The sequence below is a fragment of the Hydra vulgaris genome, chromosome 10, assembly GCF_038396675.1.
Source record: "Hydra vulgaris chromosome 10, alternate assembly HydraT2T_AEP".
NCBI lineage: Eukaryota > Metazoa > Cnidaria > Hydrozoa > Anthoathecata > Hydridae > Hydra > Hydra vulgaris.
The window spans coordinates 41,321,855-41,347,135 of NC_088929.1; the positions used below are offsets into that span (position 1 = coordinate 41,321,855).

The 25,281-nt window shown below is 28.2% G+C and overlaps 1 protein-coding gene across 1 annotated transcript in view; it reads left to right on the forward strand.

Moving 5' to 3' along the window:
- Positions 1–24,693, forward strand: part of LOC100200187 (uncharacterized) — a 65,360-nt gene extending 40,667 nt beyond the window's left edge. The window contains exons 9-17 of the mRNA XM_065808036.1: positions 323–479; positions 1,226–1,368; positions 3,607–3,753; positions 6,460–6,631; positions 15,112–15,308; positions 19,900–20,671; positions 22,733–23,121; positions 23,199–23,382; positions 23,902–24,693. Of these exons, the coding sequence (XP_065664108.1) occupies positions 323–479; positions 1,226–1,368; positions 3,607–3,753; positions 6,460–6,631; positions 15,112–15,308; positions 19,900–20,671; positions 22,733–23,121; positions 23,199–23,382; positions 23,902–24,035 (2,295 nt within the window). The 3' untranslated portion in view covers positions 24,036–24,693. The remainder of the gene's footprint in view (positions 1–322; positions 480–1,225; positions 1,369–3,606; positions 3,754–6,459; positions 6,632–15,111; positions 15,309–19,899; positions 20,672–22,732; positions 23,122–23,198; positions 23,383–23,901) is intronic.
- The last annotated feature ends 588 nt before the right edge of the window (positions 24,694–25,281 follow it).

Genomic DNA, 25,281 nt, shown 5'->3' on the forward strand with positions numbered 1-25,281 from the left:
TTTAATTATGCACTAAAATAACTTTATGATGTTCTGTGTAAAAATTATATCAAAATATTTAATTGTTCTCGTATTATTAACCTATTCCTTTTTAAGTAGGAGTGCAGCGTTCAGTGGATGGGTTGGTAGATAAATTTGATACCTTATGAAAAGTGTTACATTTTGGGCAGGAACGTCCTATTGTGTAGTTTACCATACTATTTATTAATTTTAGTTCAATCCATCTTTATTATTACAGTTTTTTGTAATATAATTATGAGTTATTCACAGCTGGCTACTTTTTAAAATTTTATTTAAATTGTTTTCTTGAATTTTTTTTCAGTTTCATGAAGATATGGTAAATGGGGATGGTGTTAAAAGTCGATTTACTCAGTGGTTTCAAAACCAGTCACGGAGTAGTTCACGTAACAGTTGCTCGAGTAATAACAATGGTTCTCGCCCTTCTAGTGCTACTTTTTTACCCGATGAAATTTTTTCAGGTAAAATTATTTTTGAAAATTTTTAGAAAAGGGTAAAGCTCAATATGCCCTGATTAATACAGTTGCTTCATTAAATTTAGACATTTTAAGGCATTCATGAATTGACTAATTAATATTTTTTAACTTGCTTTATTCAAGTAAAGTTCAAGTAAAAAGACACTGCTCTTTTTTAGAGGTTTACAGTTAAAGTTTTAATAAACTTTTGGTTTTTTTAAGCCACTCTTATTCCAGTAGGTTGACATGAAATAAAAAGATTGAAATTTAAATTGATTAAAATACATTTTAATAAAATTTGAAATCTAATTATAAGTTATGGTCTTATCTAAGATAAAGAAAACTTTTTTCAAATTTTCAAATGGTGTCTGCCTCAAACCAAAGTTTTTTTAAGTTTATTATGCTAATTGCAAAATATTAGCACATAATATGACAAAAAGTATAAAATGCATCAAAATTTAGGCAAATCAGTCTTTTGTCATTTGTCTGTTATTTTGTTTATTAATTACCTAATATAGAAAATGCTATCTGCTCTTATGCTATTTAATGTATAGGATAGTGTATTGAAAAAAATTGCAAACTTAATTTTTTTGAATTCATTGTATTATTAGTTTTAGTTATTAAATACATGAAAAGAACACTTTTTGGGTTGTTGCATTTTTTTAATTTTTTGAAAATTCATTTCATCAAATCTTATTATGTTATCATAAATGCGGATTTTTTTTAAACTCAACTTTAAATAACCATTTAAGGGCATTCTCAAAGTCCAGTTGTACCTTATTTCACACCTATTCAACCAGCTGTTAACTCATCTGTGGTTAGTGGTGGCACTCGAGTACAATCATCTAATTTATTGAATATTATACAAAGGCATTCTGAATCTGAACATCAAAAGGTAACTTTACTTATAGGATTTTGTTATTATATTAGCTAATATTTATAAGGACATGTTTTGACAAAAAGTGTGTGTTTATATATATATATTTATATATTTATATTTATATATATATATTTTTTTTTTTTGCTATTCACCTCCTCAAGGCCAAGAAGGCCACTACAGACGAGGAGGCTACTTAATAGTGGTTATAACCCTCTCTCAACTCTCTCTCTCTCTCTCTCTCTCTCTCTCTCTCTCTCTCTCTCTTATATATATATATATATATATATATATATATATATATATATATATATATATATATATATATATATATATATATATAAACCCTTAAATTTGAAAAAATTAGGTCGGCAATAAAATGCCAACCTCATTGACACAAAGGGGTTACCATAAAACATAGAAACTAGGTCAGCAATTTCTTGCTGACCACAAACACATTTAGGTTGGCATTGTTGAATGCTGACCCTAATTCAGAGGGTTGATATATACACACATACTGGTTTTGTACTTTAAGAGATATAATATATATAGTTACCTTAGTATAGACATCTAGTATATATCTATACTAAGGTAACAAAAACAAGTAATACTGTTGTTGTTTTTTTTTGTCGCTTTTGTTGTTGGCTTCAAAAATTAATGGGTAGCTCATAAACAATACATTATTTTAAGCTTGAAAAAAAAAAAATTTTTTTTAATTCTCAATATACCCTACATGATTGTTACAATTTGTAAAAACTTTTAGTTCTCCAAATACTAATATGTTAACTGACTAGTTCAATATATTGAAGCTGTTTTTTCCTTTTTTTTCTAAATTAATGTATTTAAGAATAATTAAAAATTTGTTTGCTTTGAACTTTGATTAACATTTGTTTGACAACTTATTGATTTTTGTAATAATTTAATATAACATCATAAATACATATATGATAAAATTGTACGCATAAATCTACAAACTAATCACAACCTTACTTTTTTTAGAATTTGCATTTTATTATTTTCTTAATAACTTGCGTTGTTGTAAGCTGTTGAGTGTAAAGTTTAATTAATTTTTGGGGTTATTTTTGTATAATATAAGTATCAACTGGTTACTGCAGTGTTTAGTATATTAGGTAAAAAAAAAAAAATTATAATTTTTTAGACTCTAAATCTTTTCTTTGTTTCTATTTACCAGCAACAAGAGAAAAAAAAATAGTTGCAAAAAGACTTAGTTCACAAATCTTTTTTTCACTCAATTTCATATCGACATTATTTTTATATCATATTTATATATATTTTTTTAATATTAATAATGCGGTAGTAATGTAGAGGTAGAAGGCTTGCTAGTATGTAGAGGTGTTGAGGTCAAACCTACCACATCTCTGGATATACGGCGATTAACTTACTTTGCGCTATGTCAAATGAACTGTAAAAAAAAGGCAACAATATTTTCATAAATTTAGATGATTAAATGTTGCATTGAGATATTTTTATTTAATAGGGTATTTAGAGAATGAAAATTTAATTTTTCTCTTACTTCAAATACAACAGTGGTAAGCATATTTGCTTAGTTCAACAATGTTTATTTGCAATTAAAGCAATGCAATGCTATTGCCCAACTTGTCACTTTACTACAAATATCATCAATAAAAATAAGTCTAAAATAATATGTTTTTACAATAGGGTTTATGCTTTTAAATAGATTATTTTAGTCTTTAATTTAGAATCACTCTTTTTTTTGAGTTATCGTGGTTATTGTTAACAAGTTTTTAAAGATTCTTTTTCAGACTATTAAATGATCAGTACTTTTCATAAGATGATCAGTATTTTTATTTTATTCAGATACCAGTAAATTTGCCTGGTAAAACTTATCAAATATTCAAGAAATTAGATAAAATAATCAGTAGGTTTATTAAAATGATCAGTAAATAATTTTAATATGACAATTAGAAAAATAAATTTATCGGATTTTTATTATTAAAATACCATTGATGTTATTATCAACTTAAGTAGGTAAAACATGCATCATTTGAGAGTTTTGGTTTGGGAGAGTAATCTATCAATTTAAAGAAATTAAAAAAAAATGTTTTTAAACTTTTTAGTCTTCTATATATAAACTTTTATTTTTTTAAAAAACATGTTGGAATTCTATTGTCAAAAAATTAGTTTACAGGTTATTTAATTAATTTACTGGTCTATAATAATCATTTATTGAAATAAACATACTGCTCGTTTAAATCATTCTCATTTTTTGTTTAGAAGGAAATCAGAGGTCGTTTAAATGTGCTTGAGTTGGAACAAAATGTAAGATTAGAAGCAGAAAACGCAAACAATCAAAGTGCTTTTGAGCTGTTTGTTCAATCTATGAAAGCTTCTGGACAGTTGCCTGAGAAGCCAGCACCTGTGGTACTGTGTTATTTTTCATAACTTCTGCAGGACTTAGCAAATAGCATTTTGAATATAATAATTCAAAATTCAGATTCAGAATTTTGAATTCTATTGTTGCATATCTTTCAGCAAATCAAAATTATGTTAATATAAAGTATAAAAATTAAGGCAAATGTTTTAATTAAGAATGTTATAGAATCTTTTGCTGAATAACATTTCAAAACAATTACTTTAATATAAATATTCAAAGTTTTATTTAATATCATAAATCTTATATATATATATATATATATATATATATATATATATATATATATATATATATATATATATATATATATATATATATATATATATATATATATTGTTTTGGCCACAGCTCTTTGCATGTTCAGATAATTTGCCTGTTTTAAAAATGCACTGAAAAAACCAAACTAAACTAAAGATGAAATGAAAAATAAACCATAAACTGAAAAGAGTAACAAAATCTTAACAAATGATAAAATAAATTGAAGATAAGCCAGAAAAATAAAAGGATAAAAATAATATACTTTTTTGATTTAAAAGCTTTTAAATTAATAGATCAAAATAATTAAGCTAATGAATATTCTACATTCACAACGTCAACATAGTGCTTTAGATGATATAGCATTCTTTATTAGAGGCATGACTGTTAGTTCTGTTAGTTCGGGTATTGAGTGCCGGTTCAATCTTTTTAATGGATTACTTTTTTTGTTTTATTCTTTTTTTGTGTTTTATTTATTAAGTAGATATTAGAAAATATCAAAGTTTCAAAGTTTTTAAATAATTTTCGAATTAAGTTGGGACTAAATAACTTTAAAATTTCAATCTTTTAATCATTTTAAAAATGCCAACCACACATCTTTCCTCACAAGGCATGTGGTGTGGTTAGTATATATATTTAGAGTTAAGACTAGGCTACCCCACAGCCCCAATTAGGGGAGGGCAGCGAATTTAGGGGGACTTTTTGCAAATGTATAAAATAATATAGCTTGTGCAAAATATTCACTTTTTTTATTAAACAGCAAAATTTAATGTTTTGTATGTTGTAAAGTTCATAGTTGAAGATTTTTTTGAATTGTTTTGACATATTTATCTTTAATAAAATTGATAAGATAAAATGACCAGTGTAAGAATTTCATTAAAAACATCTTTAAAAAACATCTTTTTTCATTAAAAACATCTTTAAAAAAATAACAATAAAGAGCTTTAGTGGTTTTTAACAAGCTATTTAATTTTTATATTTTAGTTAAAAACTTTTTAAAAATAAAATAAACTTTTATTACACGCTATTTTTATTCTTGCGTTTTTAACTTAGTATTTAAAATGCAACTTAAGTTGTATTTTAACCCAACCCAACGTGAAAATAATAGATACATGCTCATTTAAAATTTAAATTAAGTCTTTTAATAAATAGTGATAAAAATTTGTTTTTTAAGTCTAAATTATGTGGCACAAAAACAGTTTTAAAAGTATCGAACTCATTCATTTAACTTTACAAAAATTACGCAAGTCTTTTCTTATAACTACTTGCTTTCTCACATGGAGCGATTTCAGTGCAATTTTAAAACTTTTCATACTAGAAAAAATGTTTCACGAAAAAAGAAGAATAGCAAAGGAGCTTTTAAAATATGAAAATAAGAAGAAACGTAACACAATAATATTTACGAAATAATAAATCATTTCAATAAAAAAGCGATCTAATTTTTTTGGATAAATTTTTAAACAATATTAAAATAATTTGGTCAATTGAAGGGTTTTTTGTTAACAATTTTTTTAGGAAGCGTTAAGGTTTTTCAGAAAAACAGCTGTTGCTAAAGATTGTTTTTCTGATGTATTTATGCAGGGATTATCTTTTTCCGGAGTTCCGAATATATTTTTCAACTTTTTGTTTTTCTGGATATCTAAAACGTTTTCCATACATACAAGTTTAGGTATATATTTTTAATATATTTCTTTTTTAAACTTTTTCATTCATCACTCATGAATGAAAAAGTTTTTGGGTTGACAAAAGAAAATTTGGCAATTGATTGCCAATCTTATATTTTCTATTTTCAAGGACTCATACATAAATACATACATACAAATATTTTTGTGAACTTAGCCTTGCCTAAAATGTCATTAATGATGTCGTACTATAATTAGGAGCTGGCAGGGTTTCAGTACATTCATTGACTGAGGATTAGGAGATTTTATTAGTGCAATAGAAATGTTTTTTTTTTTTGCATCAATAAAATTCTTTTGAAAAAAACTGTTTGAATTCAAATCTGCATTTACATTTCAAGTGGATAAAAAATACTTGGACAGTATAAAATATATGTTCTAAATATGCATCTAAATATACTTTTTTTTAAAACTTGTATTTGAAATCAATCATGTGATATTATAACCAAGGTTTTTTGTTTTTTAAAGGCACAACTGCCGGTCAATTTACTTTTGTTTTTTAAAAAGTTGTAATTAAAATACTTTTGTTTCTTTAATAAATGTTATAAAAATATAAAATACTTTTCCACAATAAAATTTTATTCATCTAAATAAATACTAATAAATAGCAATAACTTATTTTAAAGTTATTTTTGCAAACATAAATTAGCTAAACAAACAGTGAATAGATTTAAAATCCTTATATATTTTTCTCTTTATTGCTTGATATAAAATATTTAGCTTGTCAATAGTTAAACTAATTGCTAATGATTTTTATAGATAACTGGTCTTCCTGATCATTTGCTTCCGAAACCTCCTATAGGAACTTCTCCAACATTTGAAAAGTTAAAGCGTGCTTTGAGTCGATCTCCTTCTCCTGTACAAATTGTCCAGGCAGTCTCTACAGTTGCAAATATTATAGCTAGCAATCCAGCGATTGATACAGAACTTGGTAAATAATGTTTTAGTATATTTAGCCCTTAAAAAATTTAAATCAAAAGTTAGTTACTAAATATATCTAGTAACTAATTTAGATTAGACATTTTGAAAATTGTGTCGTAAACTATAATGCTGTTCTATTACAAATACAAGCTATTTTTCTGTTAAGTTTAAATTTTTTATCCTGTTTAGTTGATTATTTTTTTATGTACACTATATCAAAAACTAATGAAATGCGTAATGAATCTTAAAAAAACATTGAAAATTTTTTTTTTTGTTGATTTTTTTAAAATGTAAGAATTCTTTTCTCTCTAATATTGTCACAGAGAATATTTTATTATAACTAAAATGAAACACTTTTTTTTTTTTGCAAATTACAAGTATATTTGCAGTATAGGCCTTCTACATAACTAGCTAACTATTCTTATCATTGGAAGCATCGTCATTTTCTAAAAGCTGAAAAATATACTTCATAATGAAGATATTTATAAAAAAACATTTTTATTGTATTTAATTTTTTTTTTTTTTTTTATAATTATCTCTGTTTTTGGTTGTTTCATAAAACAGGTTTGCCATGCCAAAATAAACTCCTTTTTATTTCTGTTGCTTATTATTTTAATTCCTTTAAACCTATTACTATTTATTTATTATATTTATAAAATTTGTTATTTAATAATTTTATAATTATTATATTTATGTTAATATTTAAGTAATATTAATTTATTTTTTATCAATCTTTATCTTCAAATTTTAAAATGTTTTTATTTGTAACTAAACTCTTATTTATATACATTTTTAGACTGCTTGTTTGTTTTGCTTGTTTGGTTGAATTATTTTAGCTAAGTTATATAAATGTATATTAATATGCTAAATGAATATACATATTAGGGTTACGACTTTTTGACTTTTTAAAAAAAAAATAATTTCCTGTCATAAATCAATGAACTTTTGTTAGAAAACATTGAAAACATGTTCAATTCCTCTAGGTTGTAAAAAAAAAAGGTCACCCCGCAATTAAAGTTTCGAATCGTCATTTATTTAATCTTGTTACTGCTACTACTAATACGTGCGGCTTTGCTGAAAATCATTTAAAGCTAAAAATTAGAAGTGTTTAGAACTTAGGAACATTTTGGAAAATTCCAGAATATTTTAGACGACTTTAGGACATTCTGGAACAATTTAGAACATTCTGGAACAATTAAAAATATTCTAGAACAATTTAGAACATTCTGGAACAATTAAAACTGTGTATATATAGCTGCTTATTAAATTTTATAGTTATTGCAGAAGCAACACATGGCGACTTACAAGCCGAGTGATAGTAGCATTCAGAAGAACAAGGATGTCTGGATCAATAATCTGGTAAAATTTGAAGGCTCTCATAAAAGAAGAGTGGTCCCTTTGGGAGAATATTCACTGGAAGAAAAGTGCAGAATGCCTCTCCAAAAGCAAATTATAGGATGCTAATATTTCCTTGGACCAAAAATCAAAGGAAGAAAGGAGCGAATAGCAGAAATTTTAAAAGAAGTCACCAAATTGTGGAAGAATAAACTGAATTTTTCTCGCATCTGATCAAGTTATACGAGCAAAGCTTGATAAAGTACTGAAATGTTATGATGAGTGTGTCAAGTGGGGAAGCTACAAACTCCTTGATGAAATTTTTGATATTACTAAAGTGGATAGAACAGGGTTATCTTCTGAGGACAAGCGGTTGAGGCTGACGCCAGTGAATATGAAAATGATGATGAAGATGAGGCTACTCCTACACCAAGCAGAAAACATCATAAAAGCAAATTTGCAGTCAACTTGGTGACCTACACAAGAGTATCAATAAACGAAGCTGCTAATATATGTAAGCAATTGGCTTGTGAAGGCATTAACATCCCAACTCCATGTCAATCAGCTATTTATAAGTCAACAATCAAAGAGGCAAACTGAAAAAAGAAATTATTGAAAAGTTGCATATGGAAAGTTGGTCCTTACACTTTGATGACAAGCACATCAATGGAATAGATTATCAAGTGGTCGCCCTTTAAAATGAAAGAAGAGAAATTAAATTGTCCTGGGCTTGGTAGATGACAGGGGAAAAACTATTGCTCACGGATTTCGTGAAGTCCTCGATGAATTTCGCTTATAGAATTTAATACAGATGATTGCTGCAATTCTCGAAACATCAGGCCAGAGAGGTGATATGAAATTTTTATTTCATCTCACTCGAGTGTGACGATTTTTTGATAAAAAGGGAAATTTTCCATTGATCAGGTTTCAGAAATTACCTAACATCAGCAATGCGAGGTGGAGCTCCAGAGCTATACTAGCGATCTTGGCCTTCATTTTAATTCCTTCAATAAGGACAGTTCTGCAGAAAGTCGATTTATATTGTATGGCTGGGCAGACCATTGGTTTACAGACCAGCTGTGCAATGAAAACAACTTAATTAATTTATACTATTTATTATTATCTATACTCAAGAAAATTAATTTAGGTTTATGCTCTACCAAAATATTTGCTGTATTTTTAAGCAAAGCTTTTTTTTTTGGCAAAGGCAAGGAAAAAGAGACTCATCCATCCTGGTTTAGATGTAAACCTGTGTTACATTGTTTCCTGCTTAGGGCAATGAATGCCAGATCTTCTTGACTCTGCTCATAGATTTTTGCTTGTTTCTTCTTTAAAGTGGCTATGCAACTTTTCCTGTTATCTTCTAATGAGGGTACAACTCTAAAACTCAGTTTAATGTTTCTGAGTCTGGCTGGTAGTAAGGTTTCCCGAACTTTGTGGTAGTTCTCAGAGAGGCTGATTCCAAAAACAGCTGTAAAATATCAAAGTATTAACATTGCCATGTTCTGCATGGATGGTAGTGTTTTTGGTTGGAATTGCCTTGTTGGGAGAATAATCCAAACCCTTAGTCTGTGTAGGGGCACTTCCTTGCATGTCTACAAAGATAGCCAACCGTCAATTTTATGGTAACTTTGTCAAATTTTTTTTGGCAACCTCAAACAGTTCAAGGTCAGCATTTTATTGCTGACCTTATTTTTTTTAATTCCAAGGGTTGTATAAATATATATATATATGTGTGTGTGTGAGTGCGCTCGCTGCGGCAGGAGCTACAAATAGCCCTTAAATAAACTTGACAGGCTACTGGGGCCACCTGCCTAAATAGTCTTGCACATGCTTCTTTCTAGAAATTTAAATTATTGTTTTTTGATGATAATTGACCCATTGCTTGACATTCAAGTCACTCCTATTACTGTATTGAAAGTGATTTCCTGCTTAGACAAACTGACCATGGCAAAACTCCTTTAAACGTATACAAACAAGGCGTGTGAGTTCAGACGCTTTCCCAGGAAGGCTTGATATATATTATATCTCATTGACCTGTTAATGCATTTAAAAGACTAATAGCCAATGTCAAATAAATAACATACTGTAAATTAGTTTTGAGAGGCATTTTTATGCTTTTAAATAGGTACATTCATATTTACATGAAAAGTATAGTTCTATTTGTAACCATACTCCTGCTTTACTTTTCTGCTGTAAATTTAAAGTAGTTTAAAAGATATTATTTTGGTTTAAATTAATTTAATGAAAAAGTTTAACTAGGACTTTTATTTCAAATTGGATATAAGTGCGTATAGTAACAAAACTTTCAGTACTTAAATAAAAATTCCAAACCTTTAATGCTCAAAAATAAAATACCTTAGCGTCAAATATAATTAAGCATAACTAAACATTTTCACTGATATCTTCAATTTGGTTAAGCTCTGATCAAGTTCTATTTATTAATAACAATTGTATTAAAAATTTAAAAACGTCAATTAAAATTCAAAACTTTGAATGAATGTTTCAGAACATTTGAAAATTAAATACACCTTTGCGACAAATATAATTTAACAAACTAAACACTTTCACTGGTATCACTTTCACTGGCATTGTTTATCTTCAATTAAATTCTATTAATTAAAAATGTCTAAGGTTGCTCAAAGAAAGCTAACAAATAGAACTATAACAGAAAATTACATAATACTAAAAGAACTTGAAAAAAAAGTATTATCTGTATCAAAATCAAAGAAAATAGCACTCCACAAGAAAGTCCCGATTAGTAACTTATATGAAAAGTGAAAAGTACATGCGTCGACTAATAGGCACAACATGCAGAGAGTAGAACACATTGACTGAGGGTGTGGATTGTGACGTTTTTTTCTAGCTTTATCTTTGTTTACTCAATGTGTCAATCTTAAGTTGATTTCAAGTCGATTGCTATGAGTTCCACACTGATGATCAAGTTCGATGATATTTTTAATTTGTGATATATTCATGTTGGTCTAAAAACTCCTAAAAGTCATCTCAGTGAAAGCAAACTATAGAAAACATTTTGAAAGACATTCAAATCAAACATCTTTAAATTCAATAAGACAAAATATCTTTGTTTCTATGCTGCATAAAAGATTTAAATTTTTTATAATAACTCCATAGTTTTTGAATAAAACTCAGACCAAACAAGTTAAGTACTTTTTGTTTAGTAGGTTTTGATAGAAAGTTTAAAGATAACATTTCCGTACTTTTGTTAATAGATATATCTAACAGGAAGCCCTTGAAAAAGTTATCCATATTCATTTCATTTTCGATTTGATTTAGAACTTTTTCAATAGCTTTTTCAAAACCTAAAGCTGTATGTGAAGTGCAAAACAGTTGACCAGCAGGAATTTCTCTATCGAGTATATCAGCTGTGATTTTAGATATTTCTATATTACGAACAGTACTCTCAATCGTATGAACATCTACCTTCTGGTATAGTTCTTCTGAGGTGTATTTTGAGGCTTCCTGTAACATTTCGAATGTTGTTTTTATTCCATCTGCAATATTTGCTGTAGTTTCAGAAGCAATTGCTAATGTAGGCAAAGGAAAATAATATTCTCGGTGAATATGTAAACCAGAAGGTGCAAAGGTTCCAACATGCTTTCGAGTGGTAGAGTCAGTTGGCTTAGTTATTATATCGCCACTATTTTTAGCTTGAACAATTCTGACTGCGATCAAGCCAAGAGAATACGCGTGCATCTGTTTTAGCTTTTTACAAATGGCACTGCGTGTTGGGAGTGTTAAAATCAATAAATGTGTTCTCAATAGCTTCAAAATTATTTTTATCATACTTGATTGCCGATTACTTTCAGTGCAATTTGCATTTTCCTCATCGAGAATCCTTCTCCATCTAACTCTGCACATGCATGGTAGATATCACTTAAGACTAAGTTTTTTGATTGTTGCACATTAGGTGAAACATAAGTGTCCAATACGGAAGAACTATCTTCAAATATTAATTTTGATCTTGTCATGTATGGCTGTTGCGGTTCACTTACATCATCAAACATAATTCACTTTTAATTGGTTCAGTGTCTTTTTCAATGAACTGATATTCATTTTTTGTTAATTCTTTTTCAAAAAATTCATCTTCATCTTCATGCAACCTTACAACAATGAGTGGCTCAGGCTTGGCAGATAAAGCAGGTCTAATTTTTTTTTTTTTTTTTAATGTTAATTTACCTCCCCAAGGCTGAAAATGCCATACAGACGAGGAGGCTGCTTAATTGTGGTTATAACCCTCTCTCAACTATATAACTCTGAAATACGAACCACGACAACCAAGGCTGCTGTGTAGAAAAGGTCAGGTCAGGAAGTTGAAGCGATGGCTCTCAATTACTAACCACGGAAATAATATTTAGTTGCAAAAAACTGGCCGGATATTTTAGTCGTTTTGAGAACATTTAAGTTTATGTATGTCTGTTACAGTTTACATATGTATGTTACAGACATACATGGAAATATACATAAACTTGAATGTTCTCAAAACTTCTGAACACATGGAAACATAGATAATCTTCTGAATACATGGAAACTTACATAAACTTGAATGTTCTAAAAACATCTTGGTGCGGTAGAATAAAAAGAATATTCGCAAACACAAAAAACCTGCCAAATCTACGAACAAACTAATTATATTGGTTCAAAAAATACGCAAAATAAAGTTCTAAGCAAAATAAAGTTCTAGAGTATTCTGTTGAAATGTTTTAAAAATTGTATTATTCAAGATTTGTTAAGATTTGAGATTTCTAGCATAAGTTGTTTTATAAATATATTATCAAACGAACTATTACTTTAATACTTTGGCTCATTCTCAAAGCCACATCTGCAAAGCCGTAAACCTTTTAAACAAACATGCATACAAAGTAACACGCGGATGAACAAGCTCATTAAGCCCCCTCCTCCTCTTTTATTAATTTAAACTTGTTATCAACAAAAAAATTATTTCTCAAAACTAACAAAAACTTAAAGTGAAAATCAGCCTTAAGAATTAAAAAACATACTAGTAACTGATAAATATTGAAACTTAGTGTAAAATTGGACCCCTTTTCTACTTATATTCTTTTTTCTGTTTTAAATACTAATTAAAATTAAAAAGCCCACTCACTAAACATCATCAGCGGTATTGTGAAACAGTTCCACTTCCTCCTCATGAAGTGTTTTTAAAGTTTTTAGTTGATTTTTATCTAGTTAATTTAATTTCTTCAGTAACTCAATGATTTAATTATTTCATTTGTTCATCTTACTAAGAAGAATTGTTTCAAATATGTTAAACTTTTCAAGCTACGCAAAGCATAAAATAGTTATTAAAAAAATTAACTTTTTTATTTATAAAATAATTTAGCTTGAATAAGACAAAAACTAGCGTTTGTTTAGCGATTAGAATCTTGTTGGACTTTTCGGGGCCCGGGGCTATTTTTATTTTGGAGGCTTTTTTTATGTGCCACAGCACAATAAAAAATGGCTAAAAAAAAGGTCTTCTTGACTATTTTGGGGCCCCTAACCTTGCAAGGCCGAGGGCTATAGCCATCTCTAATCCCAAGCCTCCTTAATCCACCACTGGAATTAAGACACGAGTATATAAATGAAAATTATATTATACTCTTTGATAAATAAAAGAACATTTGTTTCCTTATTAAGCAATCGTAAGATAATTTATTTTGCTTAAAGTGTTTTTGCGTTAAAAGTTATTTTCTTTTCTAGTTTTTTTTGTGTGTGTGATTGTCACTCATCGGTCCAATTATTCTTTTTTGCGTTTTTTGTTTTGTCTTTTGAAATGTTCTCAAAACAACTAAAAAATCTGGCCAGTTTTTCGTCACTAAATATTATTTCTGTGTTCAGTAATTAAGAGCTATCGCTCCCGCTTCCCAACCAAGTCCGAAGTTGAGCGCCGTACTACCAGGGCGAGATGGGAATCGAACTCAGACCTCTCGCTTACGACTCGAATGCTTTACCACTACACATTTACAATGTGCTTTTAGACTTTGTCTGAGAGTAAGAGGGTTGTTATTCATCAAAATGGGAATACCAACATTATTGCAATATCTTTTGCAGTAAGTAAATGTTTTGTTGTCTAACAAAAATTGCAGGTTATAAGTCCAGAATTTAAATCCATAAGCCTCAGCAAGCCTATTATTAGGTTGTTACAGAAGAGAGATCAGATTAAAAATCAGCTGCTTATTTTAAGCAATCAAAATGTGAAGAGTTTTTGTCAAGACAAAAGTGTAAAGTTAAGTAGTCAACAAATAGAGCCACTTTAGATTTTCACTTTAAATTGTTATGAAAATTGATATTGTAGATAAGAAACAATACAGGAGCAAAGATATATAATATTTTAATGATTAAATGTTAGTCTTACTTTAGTTAATGACATTATTGAAGACTCACCAAAAGTCTCTAGAACCTATCATCTGATATAAGATACAAGATTTAGTAAACTGAGAATAACAGAGCTTAACATCAGACAGGACCTTTTTACATTGGCTTCTTGGAATAATAAATGGACATTTGTTCTTAAGTGAGATGTTCTTGTAAAAAAGATGAAATGAATAATAAAGCAACTGCTCAAGATGGTGAAAAAAATGTAGAATGAAGTTTGACTTGAGTAGTACGAATAAAAGCTTCCAAACTCTTAGTCCAGAAGGAATAAAACCTTCTGAGATGTGTATGCATACATATTATGGATATAAACATATATGTTTGCTATTTATTTAGATGCTGGCATACAATATCCTTTTTATTTATTTATATAAACTTTAGTTTTTATATGGTGTAGTATTTGCCGAAAGAAAAGATGATGATGATGATGATGATAATGATGATGATTATCAACCTTGGCCCCGGTCAAATACCAACCTTAGTCGTTTACTAATATAAAGCTATCTGTTTTAAGTAGTTCTTTCAGAACTACCTAAAACAGATAGCTTTAGCAGAGTTGTTTCTTATGCTTATGAACTATCAATTTTTTGGAGAAAAATAAAGCAAAGTATTTACAATATTAAAGAACTCGCCCTGTAATCTATTTTTATTCAAATTATCCAGTTTATTTTAAGTGTTTAACTTTTTTTCTCTAAATTAATTATTTAAGAACTGCTTTTTATAGTAACCTTTTTAAAGTAAGTTAACTTTTTGTTTAAGCTCTTCTTCATTCAATTGATCACCTCAAACAAAACCAATCACTTAATCTTGTTGGTGACAAAACAAGTGTTGATTCATTTGAATTTAACAACTCTGTGTTTGATGATTTTAATACAACTAATCCAGCACTGCTTAAAAAAAATGCCACTCAGTTTATGCCAACTTCAGTTTTGAAGAAGTTACATAGTGAAAAATCTGTAAGTTTTAATATTTTTAAAAAATTTATTAATTTTGTATTTATTCATTATTTCCACAAAAACTAAAAAGTATTTAGTAATGAATTTGAATTTTATTTTATTTAAAATCAATAAATTTACAATCAAGAATAATTTTTTATGTTTTTACAAAATTTAATAATACTGTTAATTAGTCAGTCATTAATTATAAAGTATATTGATGAAGAGATGCAACACCAGGCATCTCTATACTTTCTAATGTGTAGGGCAAATTGTCGACGAGACAAGTTGTCCATCATGATAGGAAACTTTTGGATAAGTTGACCGTGTGAGTGTCAATTGCTTCCTGTGGTAGCATATTCCAGGATGGTAAGACACAATTTAATTTTTTAAATTGTGTCATATCGTCCTGGAATATGCTACCACAGGAAAAAAGTGATGTCACTCTTCGCAATTGTTACAATTTAGCTGTTTATTATGACTTCTCCTGCAATATGCGTTGTTAGAGATCTTTTGAGGAACAAAAAAATTAACATCATCTATTTTAATTGCAATTTTAAACTGGTCAATAAGATCTCCTCTGGCTCTTCTCTCTTCCAGTGTTGTCATTCTAAATATATTTAAGCGGTGCTCATATGGGAGATATTTGATCGAGGAAACTTTAGTTGCTCTGTGCTGAACTCTTTCAAGCATATTGATATCTTTTTTTAAGTGAGGACACCAAGCTTGAATAGCGAATTCCAGGTGTGGGCGTAAGTATGTGATGTAAAGCATTCGCCAGAGATGAATGCTTCTGATTCGGAATGCTTCTTTGAGTAGGCCTAATTTTTAATTTGCTACTGAGACTGCAGACTCCACTTGGGCACAGACTTTAAGGTCATTTGATATCAGGACACCTAGGTCTCATTCAGTTTCAGTTTCCTCCATGTTTCGACAAGTGCCTTTTGTGTTTGTCATTGAATAGACTTGATTCGATTTTCTGTTACCTCGACCGACATGCATTGTTTTGCATTTTTCCACATTAAAGAACATCAACCATTTGTGAGACCATTTTATGACTTGATCAATGATTGTAAAGCTAGCATATCTTCATTCGATTTTATGATGTTCATAAATTTACTATCATCTGTGTAGAGCTTGAACTGGCTTCTAATATTGTCCAGCAGATCGTTTAAAAATAGTACAAAAGGAGAGGGCCAAGGAAGCTTCCTTGTGGGATGCCACTTGTGACTTTTTTCCAATCTAATGTGAATATTTCAGCAGTTGAATGAGTATCATATGACAACACGCTGTTGTCTATTGATGAGCCAAGTATTTATCCACATAAATGCTTTCTCGTTGATGCCATTAGCTTTCAATTTGCTCAATAGGCGATTGTGTGGAACTTTATCAAATGCTTTTGCAAAATCAGTATAAATCACATTTACTGGATACTTTGTGTGTGCGGCTTCTGTGAGGAAGTTGCGAGTTTCGAGGAGATTAGTCAAACAGCTTTTCTCTAAACAAATTCGTGTTGTGCTATGTCTATTATTAGCTGAGTAGTTTTCGAATAAGCTGTTCCAATCGGTTGAACTTAATTTTAGCAAGAAATTAGTGTAGTCGGCTCTGCTTCAGATGTAGTGTTTTCGTTACACGATCAGTGCCCTGCCTATCGTGCCATTCAGAACAAATTGACCTGTGATTAGAGCATGAGATTGTCCTATAGGATTGTCCTCGAATGAGTTTCCTCTTTTATTTCTATTAAGAGATCTGGTTTGTCTGTAATTACTAGGTCAAGAGTACTGTTCAGCTCTGAAAGTTTGTTGTTACAATATGTTTAAAGGTGATCAATTGTGTGAGTAGGCATTCATTTAAGCAATCTTGAAATCTCATGTCTCCTGGTCATTCTATTAATATGTGCGCTGTTGTCGCCATGTCACCGTCAATCTCAATATACTCTTAAAATGTGTTGCTAAAATTAAACTCACTAGAGATTAGAATGAAATCACACTCTAACCTTTGGGCGGTAGCTTTTGAAGCTTTGATAGATGCTATACAGTTTTTAAGATTTTTGTCATTTAGGCTGTGTGGCCGATATATACTTCTGAAAAGAATTGAGTTGTTGCCAAGCCTAATAACGCGCCACATTTGTTCAATAGGGTCTGAGTTTAATTGCGCAAAATCAGTTTCTAGTGTAGTTATTTCTTCGTGTATATAAATGGTCACGCCACCTCCTCTTCCGTCTCTATCTCTTTGATGAATTTGATAGCCTGGTATAACCGTGTCACTCGTTCTTTTGTACCAAGTATTGGTGAAGAATAAAATGTGTGGTGTTTTTTTAATGTGTAAACAGGCTATGGCCTAGTTGCGTTTATTTTTATTTAGCGAGCATGGATTGTTGGCTCAAAAGTGGAGATATACAGGAGACTTATTTTTATTTATTACAGGAATGCTGGGTGCTGTTTGGATGTTTTTTTTTAGGCAAATGAGTTCTCTTGAGTGGCGCTTGTTGTAGCTGCTGTATTGCTTCATCGATATTTGTTGAGAGCTGTCGTTGCTGAGACGAACATATATTTCTTTTGCTCCTTTGGGCAGTGAGTTTCACCTCCGTTTCTTTGTTCAATTTAATTATTGGTGTGAGCGCATAGATAAATGCCACTTAGAGCATTTCAGCGACAAGGTTTTCGTAGTTTTCGTTGAATGTTTTGCTTGCAAATGTTATTGCCATGTTGTTTATTGCTCTTATTGCTGTGCCGACTATCAATACGCAAGTTTGGTCGAGAGCAGCAGCTGTTGAGGTGGCTTCGCCGGTCAACGTGGAATTCATTTTATGAATAATTTATGATAATTGTTAATTTCAAACAATTACAATTTTATTTTATTTTTTTTATTTTTTTTGATGATGGCATAATAATTACAAAAAGTAATAAAAAATTTAAAATATTATAAAAGCGGAAACAAGATTAGATTGGATATAGACAGATAGTTATATAATATTGTAACACTTTTAAAGTATGAAAAAAGTAAAATAAGTAAGATAGAATAAAAACTTAAATTATTTATAGACCTCACAAGAATTAGTGCGAAAATAGAAAAGAAAATCAAAAATCGATTAAGACTATAATCTGTAAACTCAAAAAATTAGTCAAAACTCAAAAAAGTCAAACAAAAAGGAATGAGAAAGTAAGATAAAAAAAATGAGAAAGTAAAATAAGGTAGTAAATATAGATAAACAGGCACTATAAATTATTAAATTATATAAATATATAAACCAAAAAGTAAAGTAAAAGTAAAGTGTGTGTGTGTAAATAAAAACCATTAAAGTAAAAGTAAAGTGTGTGTGTGTATGTATATATATATATATATATATATATATATATATATATATATATATATATATATATATATATATATATATATAACAAATATTTCATCAGTTTGTATTTTTAATAAAAATATTATATAAATAAGTATTATTACTCATTATAATATGCTTTATTTATATTATAATATGAGTAATTCAATTGCTTAAGTTAGTGTATTTTTAATAAAATTATATAACATGAAATATTTGTTTTATATATATATATATATATATATATATATATATATATATATATATATATATATATATATATATATATATATATATATATATATATAACATGAAATATTTGTTTTATATATATATATATATATATATATATATATATATATATATAAATAAGTAATGTTACTTTTTATAATATGCTTATTTTATATTATAATATGAGTAATTCAATTGCTTAAGTTAGTGTATTTTTAATAAAATTATATAACATGAAATATTTGTTATATATATATATATATATATATATATATATATATATATATATATATATATATATATATATATAACATGAAATATTTGTTATACAAACTGATGAAATATATATATATATATATATATATATATATATTTCATCAGTTTGTATTTTTAATAAAAATATTATATAAATAAGTAATGTTACTTTTTATAATATGCTTATTTTATATTATAATATGAGTAATTTAATTTCTTAGTTATTCTGAAATTTTGTAACCAAGTTTATAAATTTCTATATAAGGTTCTATTTAGGAACTTTTTTTTAAAAAAAAAATTTTTTTCATCTACGGCTGGGTTTTGCTCTAAGCAAAACTTAGCTTGTAGCAAAGATAACTTCAATTAATTTGTTTTTACAAAATAATAAATCTTTCATTTTTATTTTTTTTCATTTTAGAAAACAAGTTTTTCATAATACAACCGACATAAGGAATTTTTGTTATTAGGATTTTTTGTTGTTAGGATTTTTGAAATCGTTCTTTTAAATACTTGTCATTATTCACTTTTTTACAGATTTTTTAATTATCAAAAGATTTTTATGAAAAAGATTTTTTAATTATCAAAAGATGTTGGGAAAATAGGAATTTAAGAAACATATCTTTAAAGTTTTAAAATATTTGGGGCTGAAATTGTGGAGAAAATCTTAAACATAGTGCAAGATTATACAAAAATAAAGATTTTTTTAACTAAATTTTTTTAAATAATTTAATAATTTTTCTAAATTTTAGCCTGAAACTGAATTTAAATGTTTAAGAATAGAACTTCTTTTAGCTTGAAGGAAACGACTCTATGATAACGCATCCTGATCATTCAGTTATTAATTTATCTTCTAACTATCCGGATGTAGTTAGTTCTGTAAAGAATAATCCAATTGAAAGTGAACTAGATCAACTTCTTTCAACACCCGATCGATCATCATTTAAAACACTTGCTAAAGATTCTTCAGTTTTTTACCATAGTTTACCAGCAACGCCGCAACAACTGCCTACTTTAGCATCTCACAGTATTAGTGCTCCCGGAACACCTGGTCACCGTGACAATAATGATCCGCCGCCGGTCCATAGATTTCCTATTGCCAACTCAAAACTTGCAGATACTTACCAATCTTTGTTGCAAACTTCTCCTTCTGCTTTTGACCCTATCAATACAAATAAAAATCCTAGGGTTGGGGTTATTGGTTCTCGTCCAGTTAAAGATTCAGCCCTAGAAAGCCTTGCTCCTTATAATGATTCTTCTCGTGGTTTTGCTGATCCTCGTCTTGCTCCAGGAAACAATTCTGCTCGTTCTTTAAGTTCTTCTGTTTCAAATACTAATAATATCTCTCAGTTATCAAGTTCTACGAAACCTCCATTTAGACATCCTGTTATGCAGTCTACTCCATCCAATGCACCTCAATCTCAACAGCAGCAACTTCTTCATGCACAACGGATGGCACAAATACAACAAGCTCAATTGCATCAACAGCAAAAATTGCAACAGATAGTTCAGCAAGCAAATCAACAAAAACTCAAACAAACAGAGCAAGAAAAACAATTTCCTGTTGGTTAGTAACATTTTTATTAATTATTGAAATCAATTCTACTTTTTATAAAAAATACTTTTTTTAAACTTTTTAAAAGTTATTCTATTTTTTTAAGAATTTATTTACCCTAAACTTTAATTATGATTAAAATATGTAACCATCTGTTTATTTTTGTTATTTTTTATACAAAATTAAAACATAAATTGTTCAATCATTTCTGAGATTACAGAGATTAAAAAGTTATAGTAGTTTAATTACAACAAAAATGAGTTCACCTCAGCACATATGCACTTTTTTATATTATCTTTCATCTTATACATATCTTTTATATATGTGTGTGTATATATTTCATATATACAGGTGTGTGTGTATATATATATATATATATATATATATATATATATATATATATATATATATATATATATATATATATATATATATATATAAATTAGTAAAAAGCACTTATCTAACTTTTTTTTTTTTACTTATTTATTATTGCTCGTTCTTTAAGAACATTGAGCACTCTATTTGTAAAATACACTAACATAATTTACATGTATATATTTATATGTATATATATATATATATTTATATGTGTATATATATATATGTGTGTGTATATATATATATATATATATATATATATATATATATATATATATATATATATATATATATATATATATATATATATATATATATATATATATATATATATATATATATATATATATATATATATATATATGCAGGTCTTGGGGGACTAAATGAGTGCAGGACCAGAGAAAAGCTTTCTGAGAACTTGGCAAGCTATACGAGCTGCTCTAAATAGCTTTTTATCAATGCTTTCGGTTTTTGCGCGAGCTATCTGTTTATTCATTTTGAAAATTGCTTATTAAATACAAAATTGATTTTGATTTTTTATCTTTTACAAGCATATTCTTTTAACGTTAATGTTACAAGAATATATACATAACTAACACCGTTTATCGTGTCCTGAATAAATTCTTTAGACGTGCGTTTTCTTTGAGTTTTCACACTTTCTTTTATTTGTTAACAACTTTATTTATATGATAAAAATTTTGTCAAATAATGAGCTAAAAAACTTTCATAGAGTCCAAGAAATTTAAGAATTATTACAACAATTGTTATTATTACACTTATTGTAGAATCTTTAATTACTAAAGCTTCTACGGTAATAGTGTTTATATAATTACAATTTTGTTTTTTAGCAGAGCATTTAATTTTGCATTATATTTTTTTATTTTGCTCAAATTGAGACAAATTTAAATAATTCATTATAGTTAATTTATAATTCATAATATAAAAAATATTATACAATGATTAAGTGCATCATAGTTTTATATTTTTTATATGAGTTTGAGCAAAATAGAAGAAAAAGCAGTTATAAGATTCAAAATAAATGTTTTACTTTTTTAAATATATTTTTAAAAATGTTTAATATTATAAACTAAATTTTAGATAACAGCATTAATAAGTAGATATAGCATCGACTAAATAAAAGAATTACCACAGTATATTATCAATTTATTTTTTTTTATAATGGTATTTTTATAAGAAACTGGTTGTTTCAATAAATCAATCAAAAATCAATTTAATTAAAAATATTTGCAATTTTAATTCGTCTTTTATAATTTTTTTTTTCTCTCGCGATAACTGTCTTTAAAATAGCATTGCGGTTAATCATGAAATTGACTTTGGGATTTGTTTCTCATAGATACAACAATAATGCTTTTTTTTAAAACAACTTTGCAAACTTGACCATATTGTCATTTATGTTATAGTGACTGTTACACACACACACACACACACACACAAATCGCATTTTGTAAGCAAAAATCTGAACTCAAACTCTGTTTTTTTTTTAATTCGATGAAGTTTGCACAAGAATTTTTAATTTTTCTAATCAATTTCTAAAAAATAGAGAAGTAAAGTAAGTGGTTTTTTTATTCATGCAAAAAGAATCTGTGTTTATGTGTGTGTGGCAGTTTAAAAATAATTAGCAATATTCTTAGTTCAAAAAATAAATTTCTTGTACTACAAAATTCACTTTTTTAGGGATTCGTCCTTTGTTACCTGATCCAGAGCCTTTTTCACAACATCGACATCCGGCTGATTCACGTTATCAACAGCAACAGCAAGAACAAATTCAACTATTTCGTCAAAAGCAGCAAACAAATATTCAACCTCAACCACCTGTTAGTCAATTGCCTGGCAATAACAGTTTTAACAACAGTTCCAGAACAGCTTTATATCCAACGCACCAAGGTGTACCTCATAATTTGCAAATGCCATTACAACAATCAGTTGGTTTACCAGCAAACTTTGGAAGGTCTCCGCAAAATTTATCTGGTGTAAATCTAGCTGCGCAAGCTTTAATGCAACAGCAGTTATTAGAAAGAGCTAGAATGTTTGCTCAAGCTCATTTGATGCAGCAACAACCTCAAGTAAAATTTAGTATTTTTACACATTTTGATACTGTTTTGTTCTTCTCATTCTGTGACAATTTTTTTTTTCAATGTAGATCATGCACGCTGCACTCATTGCACAAGCTGCATTGGTTAGAAGTCAAGCACAAGCTGCAGCAATGATGCAACTTAACCCAAGAAATATTCAAGCGATGGCAGAACAAATGGGCATTCGAACTAATAAACCAAATTCATACATAAATAAGAACTCTCAATCCTTTTCTGCTACTCCTTCTAATGGTAATTTATTTTGCAAAAATTTATATAAATTAATTAGTAGAAAATTAATGTAAAATGAAATCAAATCGATGTATAATGAAAAAGTTTGATAAGTTTCAAACTTTTTCATTTTTACTTTTCATTTATTAAGACTTATCGGAACTCCGATTTCCGACGAATAGATATGAGGAGTGGACTTGCAAAACCTGATAATTCACTTTTTTGTCATTTCGAGATAATTGGCAAAAACTGTTTTCAGAAAATCTGTTTGTTATGCAGTTGTAATTGAAACACTATTGTATGCATATTAATTTGTGATAGAAATATTGGATTCTGCATGTCCTGAATTATTTTCCTGATGCATAATTACAAGAGTTATCCAGCGGTGTGCGCAAGTCAGATTTTTTGGAAAATTGAATTATCAGGTTTTGCAAGTCCATTCCTCATATATAGATATAGTTTAATAAAAATTAGTAATCTTTCATAAATTTTAGAAACCATTTTGTTTATCTTTATGTCGTTTAAATTCATTTATTTTAGCTTCGTCCGACGATTTTCTTACTAAATGGTTTAGTAAAGATATATTACAACAAGTGCCTCCTAAAACTGCCGAGTTAAAGGGTGCTAATGTTGTTTCTGTTGAAGAAGTAGAGAAAGTCCAGCGAGTATCTTAAGTCTTTAAAATGAAATTTCTTTTTATTCACTGTATTTGTCTTGTTGAGTTTATCTTTTATTCCTTATGTCAGAAATTTCTCTTGGGTTATTTTTAATGTTTATATGTCATCTAACATGTTTAATACATGAGTATTTAATTTTGTTGGCGTTTTATCCGTAAGCAGTTTATGTGTAGTAGTTTTATTGTCGTGTTTAAGACTCAGTTTTGTGCATATAAAAAGTGTGATGTATTGCTCTTGTGTTATAAAGCTTGTGTGTTCTTTTAAGTATTTTATGTTTTTTACTTTTGTACTCAACGCCGTATTTTCTTTGTTATGTCTTGTACAGTAGAAATAAAAATCAAAAACATTTTAGAATATATTTAGTTAATTAATAGTCTTTGTTCGTTTTTGTGTGTAAAAGTTTGTTGATAATATTTATGTTTAGTTTTTTATGTAAATAATGCTTTTCAGAGTTCATATTCTATTTCTTTCGATATGTGTGCAAAATGGTTGTTTTAAAACCATATTTAGCTTTTGTTTTCTTTTATGCTTTTGTTTTGTTTTTTACTCGCCGTTTTTTAATCTTGTGCGGTTTAATAATGTTAAATAGTTGTTTTAGATGTTTTTAATGTTTCGAATGCAACCTTTTATTTTTCACTAATATTGGTTTATTTGAGGTTCATATTTCATTCTTGTCGACGCCGTTTACTTTGTCGAAATCTATTTGTCGGGTTTCTATTTAAAACAGAAAGAATAAAAAAATTGTTTACTTTTTTCTTGCCTTGGGTTATTAGTTCAAGTTATAATATAAAATTGTTTATGTTAGGACCTTGTAGGTGGTGAGGGGGATAACACAATATATATAAAAAATATTAGAATTATTGACAACCCTAAGCGCGTTTTTGTTGCAATTAACATGAAGGTTTTAAAAAAATTTTGTTTTTCCCCAACCATTCATCTTTTTATACAAATAAAAATCTAAATCTTATAATAGTTAATTGTTGTAAAATTTTATGATAACCAAGGATTCCCCCCCCCCCTCTCGTTTTAACAAGTTAAGAATTTTTCTATTTGTTAAACCCTGGTTTCCGACTACCGTAATTATAATAAAAGCTATAATTGAATCTTTTTGGAAAGGGTGGATTTGCTCATAATGTTTTGAGCAAACCGCCCTCTGACTGAATCTGCCCTAATTTTTCATATCAATAGGCCGGGTGAATAAAAAAAACCAATTGCTTTTACGTTTTTAGATCATAGTCATAAA